At 39.1% G+C, this 21,161-nt stretch overlaps 2 protein-coding genes across 2 annotated transcripts; both read right to left on the reverse strand.

The window, feature by feature from the left end:
- LOC149053811 (uncharacterized) lies at positions 1–5,638 on the reverse strand. The gene is made up of 5 exons (XM_089196109.1): positions 5,311–5,638; positions 3,593–4,321; positions 2,994–3,263; positions 803–1,036; positions 1–338 (listed from the first exon to the last, which is right to left on the reverse strand). Exons 1-5 carry the CDS (start codon positions 5,588–5,590, stop codon positions 1–3), a joined length of 1,851 nt encoding a protein of 616 aa, XP_089052235.1. The 5' UTR covers positions 5,591–5,638.
- A 2,130-nt stretch (positions 5,639–7,768) lies between these two features.
- LOC149053812 (uncharacterized) lies at positions 7,769–20,144 on the reverse strand. The gene is made up of 10 exons (XM_089183712.1): positions 19,865–20,144; positions 18,153–18,902; positions 17,562–17,831; positions 16,715–16,948; positions 16,270–16,349; positions 12,331–12,625; positions 10,633–11,361; positions 10,160–10,429; positions 9,361–9,594; positions 7,769–8,889 (listed from the first exon to the last, which is right to left on the reverse strand). The coding sequence occupies exons 1-10, from the start codon at positions 20,142–20,144 to the stop codon at positions 8,552–8,554; spliced, it is 3,480 nt and encodes a 1,159-aa protein (XP_089039838.1). The 3' UTR covers positions 7,769–8,551.
- Positions 20,145–21,161: the final 1,017 nt, after the last annotated feature.

Consider the following 21,161-nt stretch of genomic DNA (forward strand, 5'->3'; position numbering starts at 1 on the left):
TCAAGTACTTTCATAAAACACTTCAACTTCATCGGGTTTAAAATTTCGACTTCCTGCTAGGAATGATTGGGTAAAGGAGCTGCCATAACTGTGGCCAGATGGTGGCCTGTAGGTGTATCCAAGGTTTGAGTAAGAATTTGAGTTGAATGAGGCGTAACTGGCAATGGAAATATCGTTTCCTCCACCAAATGTGGGTCCATTCTTTGAACAACTGTATATGGAATGGCGACCTGAACTATGCTGCCCTGTTTTAAAAAGTTTCAATGGTGCCCAGCCTGGCTGGTTAACCAATGAGAACAAAAAGGCCTTTGAGCTGTGCTGGTATCCACAATTGAAAACTGATAAACAAAATGGTAAAAAAGTGTCACAAACTATTTCAGTAAACTGAGATGAAGGTGAATATTTGTAACACTTGACCACAGCAAAATTTAAAACGGTCGCGAAATTGCGTTCACCAGTTAATAACAACAATGATAGGAAAAGTTACTGAATGAATTATCCACCACTCGTTTGACTTCAACCTTTTTCTATGGTAAAAGAAATTATTGCGTAAATACAAGGAACAGCGTTTCCTAATCGAGCACGATCTTGTGTCAAAATTTAATTCCAATCAGATAATCAGACAACAGAAACTTTATGCTAGAATTTCTTTTCAGGTTCAAGTTATTTTAGAGGAGAGATTTTATGTCGCTTACATGGGTTCTGGAAAACAAGTTACTGCGTGTAGTTTCAAATGTAGAAGGTGGATGTATGTTTCAATGAAGTGAAAAAATATAGCGAAAGCATTCAATGATTCATTTACCCCATGATGTGCTGGTGTATCCACCAAAGATGTATTTTCCCACACGGATAATGGTCACTGTGGGCCCTTTGTGGTCACACTTTGAGTGGAAGGTAGTGCTGGCCCAACCATCCATGGATGCTCGCCAGCAGCGCGTCCAGTGTGAAGACTGGCTCTGCACAACAGGGTTTAACCAAATTTTCAAATTGTGTAGGTAATAAACATTATGTTTCAGTATTACTGATTGCTCCAAACCTGAAAAAGAAAGATATCTCAGCCTGTTTTAACTGCTCAATTTCAAAGGGATCAATTTTGGTTTTGGTCCCGGAATACAATTTAATCCCAAATTAGAATGAACTAGTACAAACAGCAAAAAATGTTTTTTCATCTTTTTACTGTAAAATTTAATTCATTTATTAGCAATAGTTAGACTTGTTGGCCCATTTTAGTTTCAGGCTTGTTAAATAGGGCTGGTATAAATAATAACCAGGCCAGAGCACAACACTGGGAGACATGTTCGCTACTCTGCGAGAAGTGCGTGCGTTCATTAACGTCCCCTGCCAACCAGTACAGAGAGACGTCGGAGTTTATCGTCTTTATCCGAGAAGACTAAAATATTTAACTACTTGCAGATGTCATGATAGCGGCTGCACATTCTCCTCAGTTATTTTAAGACCCTGAGTGTGAAACCCTCGACCTTTCGCACGGCAGTCCGGCGCTCTACACCATGAGCCGGCCAAGTGCGGTTTTGGGATATTTTTCAAATGCTGGATTTAGTAAGTAAGTAAGTAAGTTTATTAAATCTCCACCCAGTGGCTCTTCCGATTTAATTTACAATAATTGGAAATAGAATAAAACTACCTATAAAAGTTACAATAATATCATGATAAAGAAACAAATACAAATAAATAACTAACATATTCTTAAAATTCTATACCTAAAAAAGATTCCTATGGACTGTCATATATTTCGCGCTTTACTGCACGCTTGAAAACTGAGAGTGTTGCGCTATTTTTCGTTTCTTCACTTATAAGAGAATTCCAAGCAGTAATTGCTCTATAACTAAAAGACCTCTGTGCTGTGGCTGTCCTACAAAACGGTACAACTAAGTTGTCTCTAGATCTAGTATTGTAGCTGTGGATAGCTGATCTTTTGTTGACGTAACACTCTAAATATGGTGGTGCAAGGCCATTGACTATTTTGTATAGCATCGTAACATCACGCACTTATAACTGGTTCTTAATAGAAGGCCAACACAGTGCCCGCAGCACTGGTGAGATGTGATCAAACTTCTTACTGTTTGTCAACACACGGGCAGCAAAGTTTTGTACAAATTGCAATTTGTTTATGTTATGCGCAAACGTTCCAGACCAAACTGTCGAGCAATAAAAGAGTTTACAAAAAACTAGACAATTCAGAATGGTGGTAAGTACTGATTTGGAAAACAAGTGCCTAGCTCTGCTTATCTGGCATAGGGTAGAAATAAGAGACGAGGTCAGGGTGTTAACGTGTTCATTAAAAGTCAGGTTCAAGTCCAATATTATACCCAGGTCTTTGACTGAGGACACAGGAATTAAGTGTTGCCCAAGAAAGGGGACTCTGATATCAGGAACCCTACTTAAAAGCTGTTTCGTTCCAAAAAGAATAAGTTTAGTTTTGTCTGGATTAATAAGCAACTTATTCGTACAGATTTGATGATTGTAGTGTTCTCATCAAATCTGTGAAAATAAGAACAACAGTGGGGCAATGTGGAAAACTATTCGCAGTGCCCTCCCAAATAAATCAGGCCGCCCAAGCTTTACCTAGGACACAGACGCACTCGCTAATGAATTCAATCGCTTCTTTATATCTATGGGACAGAAGGCCGCCGATGACTCTGCGGAGCTCGCTCGCTTTCACGGCCTACCAACTACTCCTGTTTATCTCGGTTCAACTCATTGTGATGAACTGTTTGACTTCAAAGCAATAACCAGTGAAGATGTGCGAAAAGTGATTATGGCTATGCCTTCTAATAAAGCTCCAGGCTATGACAGAATTCCAGTGTTTGTGATCAAGGCCTATTTACCGTATATATTACCAACTCTAACTGCATTGATAAACTTGATAAACTCTTCTCCATACAACAAACATATCGTGCTATTAAGACAAGTAATACCGCGTTCCACTTACATATTGTTAAAGCTCTGCAGCAAAAGTAACTAATAAATAATACCTCCCAATACTTCTGCAATCACCAAGGTTGTTGTCTCTACCAATCCGAAGCTGTTTTTAGCCCGGCAAATGAAATATACGTTTTCTTCACCCATTTTAATTAGAAGACATCCATCTTTCTGAAAAAGAGGAAGTGAGACAGAAGACTTTTGGCCCTGGTACCACTCAACGTTTGGACGAGGAGAGCCTGAGGCTTCGCAGCACAGGGTTACATTTGTCCCTGGAAATCCATCGACAATTGTAGGGGGCCTTTTGGTAAATTTAGGTGGTTCTGAGGAAAGAAAAGAATCAATTTAACAGTCACAAAAAAAAAAAACGTGGTGAAGATCTTAAAAGTCTGAGCTATAGATGGCGTGGCAAAGCTTATCATAATCATTTCTCTCTTTGACAAGCAGCTTTAACGTAATCAAGTTAGGGTGCGCCAGAATCATTTAGGCTATGTTTTCTTGGTTTTAGAAAAGTCTCGATCAATAGACCTGAATAACCATGATGATTCGAGAAAGGGCATTATCTGATTCTGAAAACAAATGGCACTGACCTCCTAATATTTCGAACAACTGAAAGCAAGGCTGAAAATGGCTCAAACGTAAAAGACCCTACCTTTTATGCGCAATCTGCTTATTATTCGGAACATACCCAAACCAGTGTGAGCTGTACACATATACGACCCAGCATGTGACCTTTGTACGCTGCTTATTCGAAGCGCACCATCCTCAACAGTAGCATTAGATAGAGTACCTCCAAGTTTACGCCACGTTATCCTGGACGAAAGATGGCCTTGAACCCAACAGTAAAATATTACAGGCTCGTCCGCAAAGACTTCCTGAGATACTGGATACACCCTGATCTTCAGTGGAACAACACATTCTCCCTTTGATCCCTGAATACCAACCAATCCTCTGCTGCCTTTGCTTCCTTTTAAGCCAATAGATCCTTGTTGTCCTTGACGACCCTTGGTTCCAGTCTCTCCTCTAATCCCGGGCGCTCCAACGGACCCTTTGTCGCCCTTGTCGCCTTTTACTCCCTGAGGTCCCACAGGTCCTCTTTTACCACTGGCACCTAGAGCCCCGATTGGACCTGGAGGGCCTCGTGAGCCGGTTTTCCCTGTGGCTCCTTTTTCTCCTTTGTACCCTGGATACCCGTGGGCACCTGGAGGACCTGGAGGTCCTGTCTGACAAATCTTGTTGTTGACACTGCAGGATTTATTGAACTTGTTGTTAATTTCCTGGCGGACTTGCTGCAGAGTTATTGTTCCTGCAGCAACATTTCTTCTCTCTCTTTTATGATCACGGATAACTGATACCACACTTCCAACTTTGTTTTCAAAACCTGTGGAGGTTACGATAACAAATATTTCTTATGGGATCAATGAAATAATGCATTTTAAAGTGCGAAAGAATAAGCAGACTTGATGAAGTCGTTTATCAATCGATGTTTTCGGTGAAGAGAAAGAAAATGGAAAGTAGAAACAAAAGAGGAATATGCAAATGTTAAAACATTAATATTCTCACAAAATCGGTGCAAAAATGAATATATGAACATGAAATGGAGTCAGAGTTAAAGAACAAAAAAATTTATAAAAGGAACCTTGGACGTCTATACATTTTTTTTGAAAATAGCCTGAGGACTGTCTGAAGCTGCCTCTAGTCTTAAGACTTTTCAGGTGCGAGATTTCAAGTAAGCTCATTGAGCATCGTGTTCAAAGTTCTGTTCGTAAGATATAATTAACAATTCTGCTGTCATGAAAATTTCGGTGCTAAAAATTAGCGGTGATCAAACACATTAGTGTAAGATAATTAGAATGTATGCTGCTGTGTTTCAGGAAGTCAAAACAGTGGGAGTCATAACTTCGATTTGATTCAACATGTTACCTGATCCAATTTGCATTCTTCGGTGGCCTGACGCACGAATGCATGTCACCCTTCATTACAGTAATATGTTAAAGCATATGTTCTCGATAACCATACAGTTTCTTGAGTAAAGAGAAACAATAGCAAAAACTTGTTGATTACCTTAAGCGTGTTCTTTCGCACAAAGCTTGTGAAAAAAGAAAATAGTTCAGGGTTTAAGCGTCAGCTGAGTTTGACCTTTTCCAAAAGTAGCCTTGGCAAAAGGATAACATACAAATAAAATACAACTTTTAAAAGATATATTTTCGTTCAGACTTATTTCACAATCAACGGCAGTAGAATTATAGCGAGTATAATGTTTATAGAATTGAGAGGTAAACGAACGATAAATCATTTTGTGCTGTGATGCAGTTTAATGTTGGTTATTAAAAGCTAACAGATCTGAGGTACGTGTAACCAATTACTCACCAAACATAACATCCGGCTTTTCCTTTCTCCTTGTTGTGGATGCAGTTTCATAAATTTGTAACCTCTTCTTCACTATTCTTTCTATGTTTGTTTTCAGGTCATCGTCAATCCGCTGAATTCGGTTTTCAAGCCTTGTTTCCATCGCTTTCGAATTGTTGTACACAAATTCGATCCTCATGAACAAAAATGTTACAAGAGTCAAAGAAGTTACTGAAAAAGCCACAGAAATTCTGCTGATCTCTTCACTAGATTTCGTGCGGACGTTCCTCTTTGCATCCATTTCTGCATTAGCGATCTTTAAAACAGCCGAGGAAGAATATATGTTCTTTGGCGGGGACTGATGTAGCTCAAAAACGCAAGTGAAGATGAAACTACCCTCTCAGCGCTGAGCTGTTTCAGTGAATTTCCAATAGCTTAAAATATCACTTACACAGTTGTCAGACAATACAGATTAAATTTCTTAAGAGGAGGTCTTTAACCGAATGTTTTTTTTAGTGCAGGGGTGAGTACGAAATAGAAGTGAAAGGAAAATGAATAAGCAGTTGGAGGAAGAAAAACGTCTGGATACTCGTTGACAATACTCCCATCGTAGATGTCAGCTTATTAAATATCGCTGAGACAGATTACCTCTTGAAGCTGGGCTAATTTATTATTAAGGCTGCGTTATAAGAGTTAAATGAGGCTGAAAGCTCAACACTTGTCTTGGAATGAATATAATATCTTCGACAAAATGTTTGGGGATGACCTAAAGCTTGAAGCTTCGCTCTGAAGTTTTTCGCACGTTGGCTTTGTTTCGGAGAAAAACGATGCAAGAAATTCAAAAAAGGAATCGCAAATGAAGGCTAAGTTGAAAATATTAGCTAAACCATCAAATTTGAGTCAAGTTTTTAGAAATCACCTGACAGACTACTCTACACGTTCTTTGAATGTTTTTGAAACATATTTTGATATTACTGGGTAGGCAGCAAAGCGAATACAGTGTCACCTTATACCTCAAAACAGATATTTCCATGAAGAACTAAAACTGTCATGAAGGCTGGTAAGCGAGTCATTCTACCAGTCTATGTCTCACAGAATGGCTTTGGTCAGTAAGATCAGGTCCTCATATTAGAAATTACAACAGTGTTTGGATTGGTTCAAATTCGATATCCAGCTCAAGCAAAGAATTTCACAAATTAAAACCTTAACGTGAACGTAGTTCGCAATGTGATATGTTGAGGTAGTACTTGCCCAGACGTGTTGTTGACAAAAACTCAAATTGACGCCTTTGCCATTTACCTGGCGTACGTTTTTCATCTGTTTGTGTTTGATTTTGGTCTGAAGGGAAATGAACATCACGTAACTGCATGACGCACTTTAATGCAAGATTCGTAGAATCGAATAATGTGGAGTACTCAGGTAATTTCTTGTATTGAGATGGGTATTAAATATTAGTTTGTATAATGAATCTCAGCATCTTAGTCACTATGACGTCATTTACCATATAAGGGCAACGGAACATACAAAATATGCCCCGACATTACATTGTAGAACAAGGCAAAAGCACGGACTGAAAGCTGAGAAACACAAAGGTCACACCGAAATAATAGAAAATGGAATAATCGTGCAATAGTAAATATCTCCATCGATGATTTGACAAATAATACGAACTGAAATTTTGCCAAATCTCGCCCTTTTTACTTGTGGATATGAGAATTCGATGAGCAAATTTCATAGCGTTAGCTCGGCCAAATGAGAGTAGGGAGAGCTTACATATTATTTTCGTACTCCCCCCTACGAGTAAAAATGATGGTATCCGTATACGTAATTGATGTTTTGTGCTATTACCTAGCCTGATCTGCTCAAGTTTGATCTTTGTGGCCACAAGCCACTGGAAACGCTGTCTCCATCGTCAGTAAACAGGAATTTGTTTGCTTCAAGTAGCTTCATAAAACACGTCAACTTCATCAGGTCGAAATAAATGTTAAATAAAGCGGATCAATTTGGAGATAATGGCTTGATTCTGTATCTTGGAATCACAGAATAATTGACAGCTTAGTACAATCACTGCCTATTCTTATAATATTCTTCACAGTTTATCCACGAGTTCACTTTGATCACGAGTTTACTTTGATCAATTTGCGAACTCTCTCCAAAGACTAAAAATGATGATACCTGTATATATAATAGCACAGTTTGGTGCTACTACCTAAACTGATCTGTCCAAGCTTTATCTCAGTTTGTGGCCTTAGCCCACAGGCAACCCAGACAGAAAAGTCTGCTTCGATTGTTGGTAAATAGGTGTAAAGAGGAGTTTTGAATGTCATCGCTACTTCACTTCGTACTTTCATAAAACACTTCACCTTAGCCCACAGGCAACCCAGACAGAAAAGTCTGCTTCGATTGTTGGTAAATAGGTGTAAAGAGGAGTTTTGAATGTCATCGCTACTTCACTTCGTACTTTCATAAAACACTTCACCTTAGCCCACAGGCAACCCAGACAGAAAAGTCTGCTTCGATTGTTGGTAAATAGGTGTAAAGAGGAGTTTTGAATGTCATCGCTACTTCACTTCGTACTTTCATAAAACACTTCACCTTAGCCCACAGGCAACCCAGACAGAAAAGTCTGCTTCGATTGTTGGTAAATAGGTGTAAAGAGGAGTTTTGAATGTCATCGCTACTTCACTTCGTACTTTCATAAAACACTTCACCTTAGCCCACAGGCAACCCAGACAGAAAAGTCTGCTTCGATTGTTGGTAAATAGGTGTAAAGAGGAGTTTTGAATGTCATCGCTACTTCACTTCGTACTTTCATAAAACACTTCACCTTAGCCCACAGGCAACCCAGACAGAAAAGTCTGCTTCGATTGTTGGTAAATAGGTGTAAAGAGGAGTTTTGAATGTCATCGCTACTTCACTTCGTACTTTCATAAAACACTTCACCTTAGCCCACAGGCAACCCAGACAGAAAAGTCTGCTTCGATTGTTGGTAAATAGGTGTAAGGAGGAGTTTTGAATGTCATCGCTACTTCACTTCGTACTTTCATAAAACACTTCAACTTAGCCCACAGGCAACCCAGACAGAAAAGTCTGCTTCGATTGTTGGTAAGTAGGTGTAAAGAGGAGTTTTGAATGTCATCGCTACTTCACTTCGTACTTTCATAAAACACTTCAACTTAGTCCACAGGCAACCCAGACAGAAAAGTCTGCTTCGATTGTTGGTAAATAGGTGTAAAGAGGAGTTTTGAATGTCATCGCTACTTCACTTCGTACTTTCATAAAACACTTCAACTTCATCGGGTTTAAATTTGTAACTTCCTGCCAGGAATGATTTGGTGAAGGAGCTGAGATAACTGTGGCCAGATGGTGGACTGTAGGTGTATCCAAGGTTTGTGTAGGACTTTGTGTTGGATGAGGCGTAGTTGGTAATCCGAATATCGTCTCCTCCACCAAAGATGGGTCCATACCTTGAACAACTATATTGGCTCCTTCTATTACTATACTTTCCTGTTTGAGACAGTTTCACCGGTACCCAGCCTGGCTTGTTAACCAATGAAAACAAAAAGGCCTTTGAGCTGTACAGATACCCACAATTGGAATCTAATAAGCAAAATGGTAAAAAAGAGTCACAAACTATTTCAGTAAACTGAGATGAAGGTGAATATTTGTAACACTTGGCCAGAAGAACATTTAAAACGATAGAGAAATGGCGTTTACGAGCGTATTTTAGTTAACAACAATAAAACGAAAAGCTATTGAATAAACTTTCCACTCCCTTTTGATTTCAACCCTTCTGTATGGTAGAAGAAGTTATTGCGTAAATACAGAGAACAGCTTTTCCTAATCGAGCATGATCTTGTGTCAAAATTTAATTCCAATCAGATAATCAGACAACAGAAACTTTATGTCAGAGTTTCTTTTCAGGTTCAAGTTATTTTAGAGGAGAGACTTTAGGTCGCTTGCATGAGTTCTGGAAAATAAGTTACCGCATGTAGTTTCAAATGATAAAACGTGGAGGCATGTTTCAATGAAATAAAAAAATAAAGTGAAAGCATTCAATCATTCACTTACCCCATGATGTGCTGGTGTATCCACCAAAGATGTATTTTCCCACACGGATAATGGTCACTGTGGGCCCTTTGTTGTCACACTTTGAGTGGAAGGTAGTGCCGGCCCAACCATCCACTGATGCTCGCCAGCAGCGCTTCCAGTAAGAGGATTGGCTCTGCACAACAGATCCTAACCAAAAACGTAAAGTGCGCAGGTAATGAATATTGTTTGTAAGTATTACTGATTGCTCCAAACCTGAAAAAGAAAGATATGACAGCCTGTTTTAATCGCTCAATTTGGAAGGGAGTGAATTAGCACAAATAGCAGCAAATTTTATCTATTTATTTACTATATTAATTTATTTATTTGCGATACTTAGACTTGTTGGCCCAGTTCAGCTTTAAAGCTTGTTAAATAGGGCCTGTATAAACAATAACAAGGCCAGAGCAAAACACCGGGAGATATGTTCGCTACTCTTTGCAAGAAGTGCGTGAGTTCTTTAACGTCCCCTGCTAACCAGTTCAGAGAGACGTAGGAGTTTATCGTCTTTATCCGAGAGGACTAAAATGTTTAACTACTTGCAGATGTCATGATAGCGGCTGCGCATTCGCCTCAGTTATTTTAAGATCCTGAGTGTGGAACCCTCGATCCTCCACACGGCAGTTCGACGCTCTATACCATAAGCTGACCAAGTGCGGTTTTGGGATATTTTTTTTAAAAGCTGGATCCATTCAACAAACATATCGCGCTATTAAGACAAGTGATAATACCTTCCAATTACATATTTTCAAAGCCTTGCAGCAAAAGTAATAAATAATACCTCCAAATATCTCTGCAATCACCGTCGTTGTTGTCTCTGCCATTCCGAAGCTGTTTTTAGCCCGGCAGATGAAATCTACGTCTTCTTTAACCATCTTAATCAGAAGACATCCATCTTCCTGAAAAACAGGAAATGAGACAGAAGCCTTTTGTGCCTGGAACCATTCCACGTTTGGACGAGGAGAACCTGAGGCCTCGCAGCAGAGGGTCACATTAGTTCCTGGAATTGCACCAACCACTGTAGGGGGCCTGTTGGTAAATTCAGGTGGCTCTGAAGAAAGAAAAAAACCAATTTAACAGGCACAAAGCAAGCTTGGTGAAGATCTTAAAAAGTTATATTCAGTTTATATTTTCTTGGTTGTAGAAAAGTCTTGATTCATAGACCTGAATAACCATGATGATTATGTTGGGGGCATTACCTATTCTATAACTGAATGCAAAAGCTGAAAATCGCTCAAAAGTGAAAGACCCTACCTTTTACATGCAATCTGCTTAATATTTGGAACATTCCCAAACCAGTGTGAGCTGTACACGTGTACAACCCAGCATGTGACCTTTGTACGCTGCTTATTCGAAGCGCACCATCTTCTGCAGTAGCATTAGATAGAGTACCTCCAAGTTTACGCCACGTTATTTTGGACGACAGATGGCCTTGAACCCAACAGTAAAATATCACAGGCTCGTCCGCAAAGACTTCCTGAGATACTGGATACACACTGATCTTCAGTGGAACAACACATTCTCCCTTTGGTCCCTGAATACCAACCAATCCTCTGCTGCCTTTGCTTCCTTTTAAGCCAATAGATCCTTGTTGTCCTTGACGACCCTTCGTTCCAGTCTCTCCTCTAATCCCGCGCGCTCCAACGGACCCTTTGTCGCCCTTGTCGCCTTTTACTCCTTGAGGTCCCACAGGTCCTCTTTTGCCACTCGCGCCTGGAGCCCCGATAGCACCCAGAGGGCCTCGTGAGCCGGTTTTCCCTGTGGCTCCTTTTTCTCCTTTGTACCCTGGATAACCGAGGGCACCTGGAGGACCTGGAGGTCCTATCTGACAAATCTTGTGGTGAACACTGCAGGACTGATTGAGTTTGTTGTTAATTTCCTGGCAGACTTGCTGCAGAGTTATTGTTCCCGCAGCAACATTTCTTCTCTCTCTTTGATAATCACGGATAACTGATGACACACTTCCTACTTTGTTTTCAAATCCTGTAGAAGTTACGATAACAAATATTCATTATGGGATCAATGAAATGCATTTTAAAGTGCGAAAGAATAAGCAAAATTGATGTAGTCGTTTATCAATCGATGTTTGCGGTGATGAGAAAAAATGAGAAAATGAAGACAAAAGAGAAATACGCAAATGTTAAAACATTCATATGCTCATAAAACTGGCGCAAAAATAAATAACGAAAAAACAAAATAAAATAAAAGGAACCTTTCACTTCTATAAATTTTGTTAAAAAACAGCCCGAGGGCTGTCTGAAGCTGCCTTTAGTCTCGAGACTTTTTAGCTGAGAGTTTCAGGTAAGTTCATTGACCATCGGGGTATTCGCCAAAAAGTCCTGTTCGCCAAATATAGTCAACAGCACTACTGTCGTCAAAGTTTCGATGCCATTAAATGGTGGTGATCAAATACGTTAGTCCAAGAGAATGAGAATGTATACTGCTGTGTTTCAGGAGGTTAATGCAATAGGAGTTATAACTTCGATTTGGTTCAACATGTTACCTGATCCAATCTGCATTCTCTAGTGGTCTGATGTACGAATGTATGTCACCCTACATTACCGTAATATGTGAAAGCAGATGTTTTCGATAACCATACAGTTTCTTGGGTAAAGCAAAAAAATAACAAAAATGTTCGCTTGTTGATTACCTTACACGTGTTCTTTTGCATAAAGCTTGTGAAAAAAGAAAATAATTCAGATTTTTTAAGCGTCAGCTGAGTTTGACCTTTTCCAAAAATACCCTTGGCAGAAGGATAACACAAATAAAATACAACTTAAGACAGATTTTCGCTCTGTCGTATCTCACCATGAACGGCAGTAGAATTATAGCGAGTATTCTGTTTCTAGAATTGAGAAGCAAATGAACGATAAATCATTTTGTGCTGTGATGCTGTATAATGTTGATTATTAAAAGCTAACAGAACTGAGGTACGTGTAACCAATGACTCACCAAAGATAACATCAGGCCTCTCCTTTCTCCTTGCTGTTGATGCAGTTTCATAAATTTGTAACCTCTTCTTCACTATTCTTTCTATGTTAGTTTTCAGATCATCGTCAATCCGCTCAATTCGGTTTTCAAGCCTTGCTTCCAGCGCTTTCGAATTGTTGTACACAAACTCGATCCTCATAAACAACAATGTCACAAGAGTCAAAGAAGTCACTGAAATAGCCACGGAAATTTTGCTGATCTTTTCACTAGATTTCGAGCAGACGTTCCTCTTTGCATCCATTTCTGTATTGGCGATCTTTAAAACAGGAGGAATGTAGTTCGTTAGCTGGGACTGATGTAGCTCAAAAATGCAAGTGAAGATGAAACTTCCCTTTCAGCGCTTAGTTGTTTCAATGTACTCCGTGATATCTTAGAATATCACTTACACAGTTGTCAGACAAAATAGATTAAATTTCTCAAGAGGAGGTCTTTGACCGAATTTTTTCAGGCGCAAGGGTGAGTATGAAATAGAAGTGAAAGAAAAATGAATAATCAGATGGAGGAAGAAAAACGTTTGCATACTCATTGACAATACTCCCATCGTAGATGTCAGTTTTTCGAATTTCTCTGTGACAGAGGACCCCTTGAGGCGACGATGATTTATCCTTAACCCTTTAACTCCCAACATCTCGTTAGTAATTCTCCCTACTGTCTGCCATAAAATACTTAATTTGGAGAATTTGGTATTGGGGTTCAACTTGTAGTCCCCTGATTGAGTTTTTCTTTTTTCTCCTCACTTGTCTGCTTAATTCTGTGTTGATACTGTAAGGAGAAATTCTGTCTTGGTCACTCTTTGGGGTTAAAGGGTTAAAGGCGCGTAATAAGACTTAAATGATGTTAAAAGCTCAGCACTTGTCTTGAAATGAATGTAATTTCTTTAACAAAATATTTTGGGGATGACCTTAAGCTGGAAGTTTCGCTCTGAAGTTTTCCACGTTTGCTTTGTTCCGGAGAAAAATTATGCACGAAATTTAAAAAAGGAATCACAAATGAAGGCTTAGTTGAAAACATTAACTAAGCCATCAAATTTGACTGAAGGTTTTAGAAATCACCTTACAGACTACTCTACACGAAGCGCTACACCAAATATTCTTTGAATGTTTTTCAAATGTATTTTGATATTCCTGGGTAGGCAGCAAAGCAAATATAGTGTGATCTTATACAGCAAAACAGATATGTCCATGGAAGAACAAGACGATGATGAAGGCAGGTAAATGAATCATTCTTCCAGTCTGTTTCACAGAATGGCTTTGGCCAGTAAGATCATGCAGGTGTTTTTTATCAGTATAGCTTTGCCCCAGCTTGCGCAGAAGTATCAGGTTTACCAAAGGAGTACAGGAAGAAGGGTAGAATAGGAAAAAAAAAAAAGATGTATTTCACCGAAAAGAGCTTTTCAATGGATATACTTAGCAATATGATATTTTGGAGGGGTACAGGTGCAAACCTGTTTCTGGCGAAAAGTTAAGCAGGCACGTTCACTTGCTCGGGTAAAATGCTGTTACTGGATTTAAAGAAACCAAAAGCTCCTCTCTTTTCCTTTTCAATGTTTATTAAAAAATTTTAATGTCAGAGATGGACTTTTCCTACGGAAGTTGCTACGGAAAGTGTTGTACCTTGTTCAATTTTCTCACTTTTTCTGGAATTCACCTTTGGACGCTTACAGCAAGGCGTGCTTAACTTTCAAGGCTCTTATAACAAATCATATAAATATTTGATTTAAAGAGAAAATAAAGTAAGTTCAGAGGAGATTAAGGTAGAGGTTTGAAGTTTGGGGCCTATGGTCGAGACCATCAAAGGTCATAGAAGTTATTTATATAGAAGCCAAGAATAGATATGCTATCATCATAAAAATAAACGAACGTAAAACGAAACACTTTTGATCTCTGAGAGAAGTTTTCAGACTGTAGCAAGGGTTTGATCTTCAAAGACTGTTAAATTGTACCACAATTCTTTGTTGTTACATGTGTAATGTAGTTTTTCATATAGGTTTTGTATGTGTTGGCCATACTCTTCCTCCGCTATAAATATGCAGTTTACTTTAATCCAGTTCCTTCTCATATTTAGCTGCGTAGTTATTCCAGGTGCTGGTACCCTCTTATTATTACAATACTAATTAGCAGAAAAATGGCTCCTGTAATTAGTCATTTTCAAAGCAATACATCGCTAATACTTAAGAAAGAGCACAATAAAAATGGTTTTGTTGTTGATTTTATTTTTGTCAACTTTTATATTGGCTGGTGATATTTCAACACTATTGGGTTGTAGCAGTTAATAAAGTCTTGGTTGTAGCACGTGTACTCAGTACTTTGATCGATGCATAGAGCCTGCCTGCTAGCCTCGACTTGATGCACTCGACCCAGTTTCCTGACTCAAGTCCGTAACATTTCGAACGCGTGCTATTGGTGAATCACATCTGTTGTTAATTCATGAGTGGCAAGAAGAACAAAATGCCAAAGTGAATGTTTTCCTTTATGGATACACTTTGGCCAAATATAAGAAAACCTGTTTCTCTTCGTAATTTTCCGTTTCTTCAGCTTTCTGTTATAACATTCTATATGTGTGCACGCCGTAAACGGTATATACAATGCGGCCCAAACCGTTGTTCCGATCTCTTGACAGTAGTTTCATAATTAACCAAATCCCTTTGTCATCTACCGAGTCAAACAACCCCCAGAGAAAAGGGAATAAATGGATGTTTAATAACCTATAAAAAATTATCACTATTTCAAACGGAACTTTTCATTTGAGTACGTTGTAACTCGCCCGACGAAATTATCTTGCTAAAAGAACAGCCCAACTTTTTGTTTATGTTCCATTGTAAAAGAAGTCTGTTAATGTGGTTAAGTATTTCAATTATTTGATTTAAATATCCCGATCTTTTTAATGAGTGATATGTGATAGTGCCGAGTGTGTACCTCTAACGGAGGAAGCATTTGAACAATATGTATTAAGTCCCGAAATCTGAGCCGCGTCGGGAAATCGAGGGCTTTAGATTTCGTAGCTTTGTGTATGAATCTTCACTATACAAATTGAAGCAAATAAAATAATTGCCAAATTTTCCTTTATTCCTCCCCCATGCATGTCCAATACACACCAATGGATTCCTATGGAAAACGTGGTTTTCCGATGGAATAGGCAATATTCTATTCGTGACACCTTCCTATGGAAGTAAGATAACCGGAAGTCACGACAGGAAAGAGTACCGGAAGTCAGATAAATATTGGGGAGGGCAGAAATGTTATCCTATGGACTCTATTGATATCCATTCGTCGGATGGAATCCAATGGAGTCCATCCATGTCCATCGGAATAACTAGAAGTGTAGTGGTAAACCTAAACTCAGACAACGAACTGACATTTTGCCCATTGCTCATATTTTCCCTCGCCCCTACGGAGCTCGAAAAATACTACTCAACTCGCAAATATTATCGTGCGAGAAAAATTCAATTGGCTACTCGAGCGATTTTATAGTACCCCTAATAACAAAGCTTACACAAACCTGGCCCTTTTTTAATTGTGGATATGAGAATCTCAGGAGATTCGATATGCAAATTTCGCGGCGTTGGCACGGTCAAAGGAGTCTGGGGAGAGCGCACATCTTATTTTTATACCCTTACCTACGACTAAAAATGCTAATATTCGTATACATAATTGAACAGTTTAGTGCTGTTCAAGCTTTATCTTTGTGACCATAACCCACAGGCAACCCTGTCTCGATTTTCAGTAAATAGGAATTCGTTTGCCTCAAGTTGTTTCATAAAATACTTCAACTTCATCAGGTCGAAATACGTTGCATTATCTTCTTAAAGATGGCGGACCGATTGCTATATAAAGCGGATCAATTTGGAGATAAGCCATTATCTTGTATCTTGGAATCACAGAATAATTGACAGTTTAGTACAATCACTGCATATTCTGCACAGTTTATGCACGAGTTCACCACAGCGTTACTTTGATCAATTTGTGCACTCTCTCCAACGACTAAAAATGATGATAACTGTTTACATAATTGGACAGTTCAGTGCTACTACCTCTACTGATCTGTTAAAAGTTTATCTTAGTTCGTAGCCTTAACCCACAGGGATTTATTGCGTAAATACAGGGAACAACTTTTCCTGATCGAGCATGATCTTGTGTCAAAATTTAATTCTAATCAGATAATCAGACAACAGAAACTTTATGCCAGAGTTTATTTTCAGGTTCAAGTTATTTTAGAGGGGAGACTTTAAGTCCCTTACATCTATTCTGGAAAATAAGTAACCGCACGTAGTGTCAAATGTTAAAAAGTGGACGCATGTTTCAATGAAATGAAAAAATAAGGCGAAAGCATTCAATGATTCACTTACCCCATGATGTGCTGGTGTATCCACCAAAGATGTATTTTCCTGCACGAATAATGGTCACTGTGGGTCCTTTTTTGTCACAGTTTGAATGGAAGGTAGTGCTGCTCCAACCATCCACTGATGCAAGCCAGCAGCGCTCCCAGTAAGAGGACTGGCTCTGCTTAACAGGGTTTAACCAAATTCTCAATGTGCGCAGGTAATGAACATTATATGTCAGTATGTCTGATCGCTCCAAACCTGAAAAAGAAAGATATTAAAGCCCGTTTTAATCGTTCAATTAAAAAGGGATCAATTTCGGTTTCAGTCCCGGAACACAATTTAATACCAAATGAGAGTGAATTAGCACAAATAGCAGCAAATGTTTTTCTATTTTTTAAATGTATTCATTTATTTATTAGCAATAGTTGGACTTGTTGGCCCATTTCAGCTTTAAGCTTGTTAAATAGGGCTGCTATAAATAATAACCAGGCCAGAGCACAACACCGGGAGATATGTTCGCTACTCTTTGCGAGAAGTGCGTGGGTTCATTAACGTCCCCTGCTAACCAGTACAGAGAGACGTAGGAGTTTATCGTCTTTATCCGAGAGGACTAAAATGTTTAACCACTAGCAAATGTCATGGGAGCGACAGCACGTTCTCTTCAGTTTTTTTAAGACCCTGAGTGTGGAGCCCTCGATCTTCTGCACGGCAGTTCGGCGCTCTGCACCATGAGCCGACCAAATGCGGTTTTGGGATATTTTTCAAATGCTGGATCCATTCAACAAACATATCGTGCTATTAAGACAAGTGATACTACCTTCCAATTACATATTTTTAAAGCTCTGCAGCAAAAGTAACTAATAAATAATACCTCCCAATTTTTCTGCAATCACCAAGGTTGTTGTCTCTACCAATCCGAAGCTGTTTTTAGCCCGGCAAATAAAATATACGTTTTCTTCAACCATTTTAATTAGAAGACATCCATCTTTCTGAAAAAGAGGAAATGAGTCTGAAGACTTTTGGCCATGGTACCATTCAACGTTTGGACGAGGAGAGCCTGAGGCTTCGCAGCACAGGGTTACATTTGATCTTGGAAATGCACCGACGAATGTTGGGGGCCTGTTGGTAAATTTAGGTGGTTCTGAGGAAAGAAAAAAAATCAATTTAACAGTCATAGAACAAACGTGGTGAAGATCTCAAAAGTCTAAGCTAAAGACGGCGAGACGAAGCTTATCATAATCATTTCTCTCATTGACAAGCAGCTTTAACGTAATCAAGGCGCGCCAGAATCATTCAGGCTATATTTTCTTGGTATTAGAAAAGTCTTGATCAATAGACCTGAATAACCATGATGATTCGATTAGGGGCATTATCTGATTCTGAAAACAAACGGCACTGATCTTCTAACACTTCGAACAACTAAAAGCAAAGATGAAAGTCGCTCAAAAGTAAAAGACCTTACCTTTTATGTGCAATCTGCTTATTATTCGGAACATTCCCAAACCAGTGTGAGCTGTACACATGCACGACCCGGCATGTGACCTTTGTACGCTGCTTATTCGAAGCGCACCATCTTCCACAGTAGCATTAGATAGAGTACCTCCAAGTTTACGCCACGTTATCTTGGACGACAGATGGCCTTGAATCCAACAGTAAAATATTACAGGCTCGTCCACAAAGACTTCCTGAGATACTGGATACACACTGATCTTCAGTGGAACAACACATTCTCCCTTTGGTCCCTGAATACCAACCAATCCTCTACTGCCTTTGCTTCCTTTTAAGCCAATAGATCCTTGTTGTCCTTGACGACCCTTCGTTCCAGTCTCTCCTCTAATCCCGGGTGCTCCAACGGACCCTTTGTCGCCCTTGTCGCCTTTTACTCCTTGAGGTCCGTCGGGTCCTCTTTTGCCACTTGCGCCTGGAGCCCCGATTGGACCTGGAGGGCCTCTTGAGCCGGTTTTCCCTGTGGCTCCTTTTTCTCCTTTGTACCCTGGATACCCGTGGGCACCTGGAGGACCTGGAGGTTCTGTCTGACAAATCTTGTTGTTGCAGGATTTATTGAACTTGTTGTTAATTTCCTGGCGGACTTGCTGCAGAGTTATTGTTCCTGCAGCAGCATTTCTTCTCTCTCTTTGATAATCACGGACAGCAGATGACACACTTCCAACTTTGCTTTCAAAACCTGTAGAAGTTACGATAACAAATATTTCTTATGGGATGAATGAAATAATGCATTTTAAAGTGCGAAAGAATAGTCTTAATTGATGTAGTCGTTTATCAATCGATGTTTTCGGTGAAGAGAAAGAAAATGGAAAGTAGAAACAAAAGAGGAATATGCAAATGTTAAAACATTAATATTCTCACAAAATCGGTGCAAAAATGAACATATGAACATGAAATGGAGTCAGAGTTAAAGAACAAAAAAAAAATTCATAAACTAAGGAACCTTGGACGTCTATACATTTTTTTGGAAAATAGCCCGAAGACTGTCTGAAGCCGCCTCTAGTCTTGAGACTTTTCAGCTGCGAGATTTCAAGTAAGCTCATTGAGCATCTTGCTCAAAGTTCTGTTCGTAAGATGTAATTAACAATTCTACTGTCATGAAAATTTCGGTGCTAAAAATTAGCGGTGATCAAACACATTAGTGTAAGATAATTCGAATGTATGCTGCTGTGTTTTAGGAAGTCAAAACAGTGGGAGTCATGACTTCGATGTGGTTCAACATGTTACCTGATCCTATTTGCATTCTTCGGTGGCCTGACGCACGAATGCATGTCACCCTACATTTCCGTAATGTGAAAGCAGATGTTTTCGATAACCATACAGTTTCTCAAGTAAAGAGAAACAATAGCAAAAACTTGTTGATTACCTTAAGCGTGTTCTTTCGCATAAAGCTTGTGAAAAAAGAAAATAATTCAGGGTTTAAGCATCAGCTGAGTTTGACCTTTTCCAAAAGTAGCCTTGGCAGAAGGATAACATACAAATAAAATACAACTTAAGATATATTTTCGCTCTGCCTTATTTCACAATCAACGGCAGGAGAATTATAGCGAGTATTCTGTTTATAGAATTGAGAGGCAAACGAACGATAAATCATTTTGTGCTGTGATGCAGTTTAATGTTGGTTATTAAAAGCTAACAGATCTGAGATACGTGTAACCAATGACTTACCAGAGATAACATCCGGCCTTTCCTTTCTCCTTGTTGTGGATGCAGTTTCATAAATTTGTAACCTCTTCTTCACTATTCTTTCTAAGTTTGTTTTCAGGTCATCGTCAATCCGCTGAATTCGGTTTTCAAGCCTTATTTCCAGCGCTTTCGAATTATTGTACACAAACTCGATTCTCATAAACAACAATGTTACAAGAGTCAAAGAAGTCACTGAAATTGCCGAGGGAATTCTATTGATCTTTTCAGTAGATTTCGTGCGGACGTTTCTCTTTGAATCCATTTCTGTATTGGCGATCTTTAAAACAGCCGAGGAAGAATATAGACCGTTGGCGGGGACTGATGTAGCTCAAAAACGCAAGTGAAGATGAAACTACTCTCTCAGCGCTGAGCTGTTTAAGTGTACTCCCTTTAGCTTAAAATATCACTTACACAGTTGTCAGACAACACAGATTAAATTTCTTAAGAGGAGGTCTTTGACCGAAGTTTTTTTTTAGTGCAGGGGTGAGTATGAAATAGAAGTGAAAGGAAAATGAATAATCAGTTGGAGGAAGAAAAACGTCTGCATACTCATTGACAATACTCCCATCGTAGAGGTCAGCTTATTAAATTTCGCTGAGACAGATTACCTCTTGAAGCTAGGCTGATTTATCATTAAAGCTGCGTAATTAGAGTCAAATGAGGCTGAGAGCTCAACACTTGTCTTGGAATTAATATAATATCTTCGACAAAATGTTTTGTTTTTGAAATCACCTTATAGACTACTCTACACGAAGCACTATCGCAAATGTTCTTTCGATGTTTTTCAAACATATTTTGATATTTCTGGTGGGCAGCACGGGGAATACAGTGTTAGGACTAAAACTATGATGAAGGCAAGTAAGTGAGTCATTCTTCCAGTCTATGTCTCACAGAATGGCTTTGGTTAGTAAGATCAGGTCCCTATATTAGAACTTAGAACAGTGTTTGGATTAGTTCAAATTCAACATCCAGCTCAAGCAAAGAATTTCACAAATAAAAACCTTAACGTGAACGTAGTTTGCAATGTGATATGTTGAAGTAGTACTTGCCCAGACCTGTTATAGACAAAAACTCAAATTGACGCCTTTGCCATTTAACGTATAATGTATAATGGATCTCAGCATCTTATTCACTATGACGTCATTTACCATATAAGGGCAACGGAACATACAAAATATGCCCCGACATTACATTGTAGAACAAGGCAAAAGCACGGACTGAAAGCTGAGAAACACAAAGGTCAAACCGAAATAATAGAAAATGGAATAATCGTGCAATA

This window comes from Pocillopora damicornis, chromosome 1, assembly GCF_964200805.1.
Source record: "Pocillopora damicornis chromosome 1, jaPocDami1.2, whole genome shotgun sequence".
In the NCBI taxonomy this organism is placed as follows: domain Eukaryota; kingdom Metazoa; phylum Cnidaria; class Anthozoa; order Scleractinia; family Pocilloporidae; genus Pocillopora; species Pocillopora damicornis.

What these genes read in the sequence shown, in the direction of transcription:
- LOC149053811 (XM_089196109.1), bottom strand. Translation starts at nt 5,590, where the DNA reads ATGGATGCAAAGAGGAACGTCCGCACGAAATCTAGTGAAGAGATCAGC. An exon ending in AAGCAGATTGCGCATAAAAG is followed by an intron (nt 3,264 to 3,592) that starts GTAGGGTCTTTT and finishes TTCTTTCCTCAG; the next exon opens with AACCACCTAAATTTACCAAA. An exon ending in GATTGCAGAAGTATTGGGAG is followed by an intron (nt 1,037 to 2,993) that starts GTATTATTTATT and finishes TTTCTTTTTCAG; the next exon opens with GTTTGGAGCAATCAGTAATA.
- LOC149053812 (XM_089183712.1), bottom strand. Translation starts at nt 20,144, where the DNA reads ATGGATTCAAAGAGAAACGTCCGCACGAAATCTACTGAAAAGATCAAT. An exon ending in GAGGCCTGATGTTATCTTTG is followed by an intron (nt 11,362 to 12,330) that starts GTGAGTCATTGG and finishes TAACTTCTACAG; the next exon opens with GATTTGAAAACAAAGTAGGA. An exon ending in GATTGCAGAGATATTTGGAG is followed by an intron (nt 9,595 to 10,159) that starts GTATTATTTATT and finishes TTTCTTTTTCAG; the next exon opens with GTTTGGAGCAATCAGTAATA.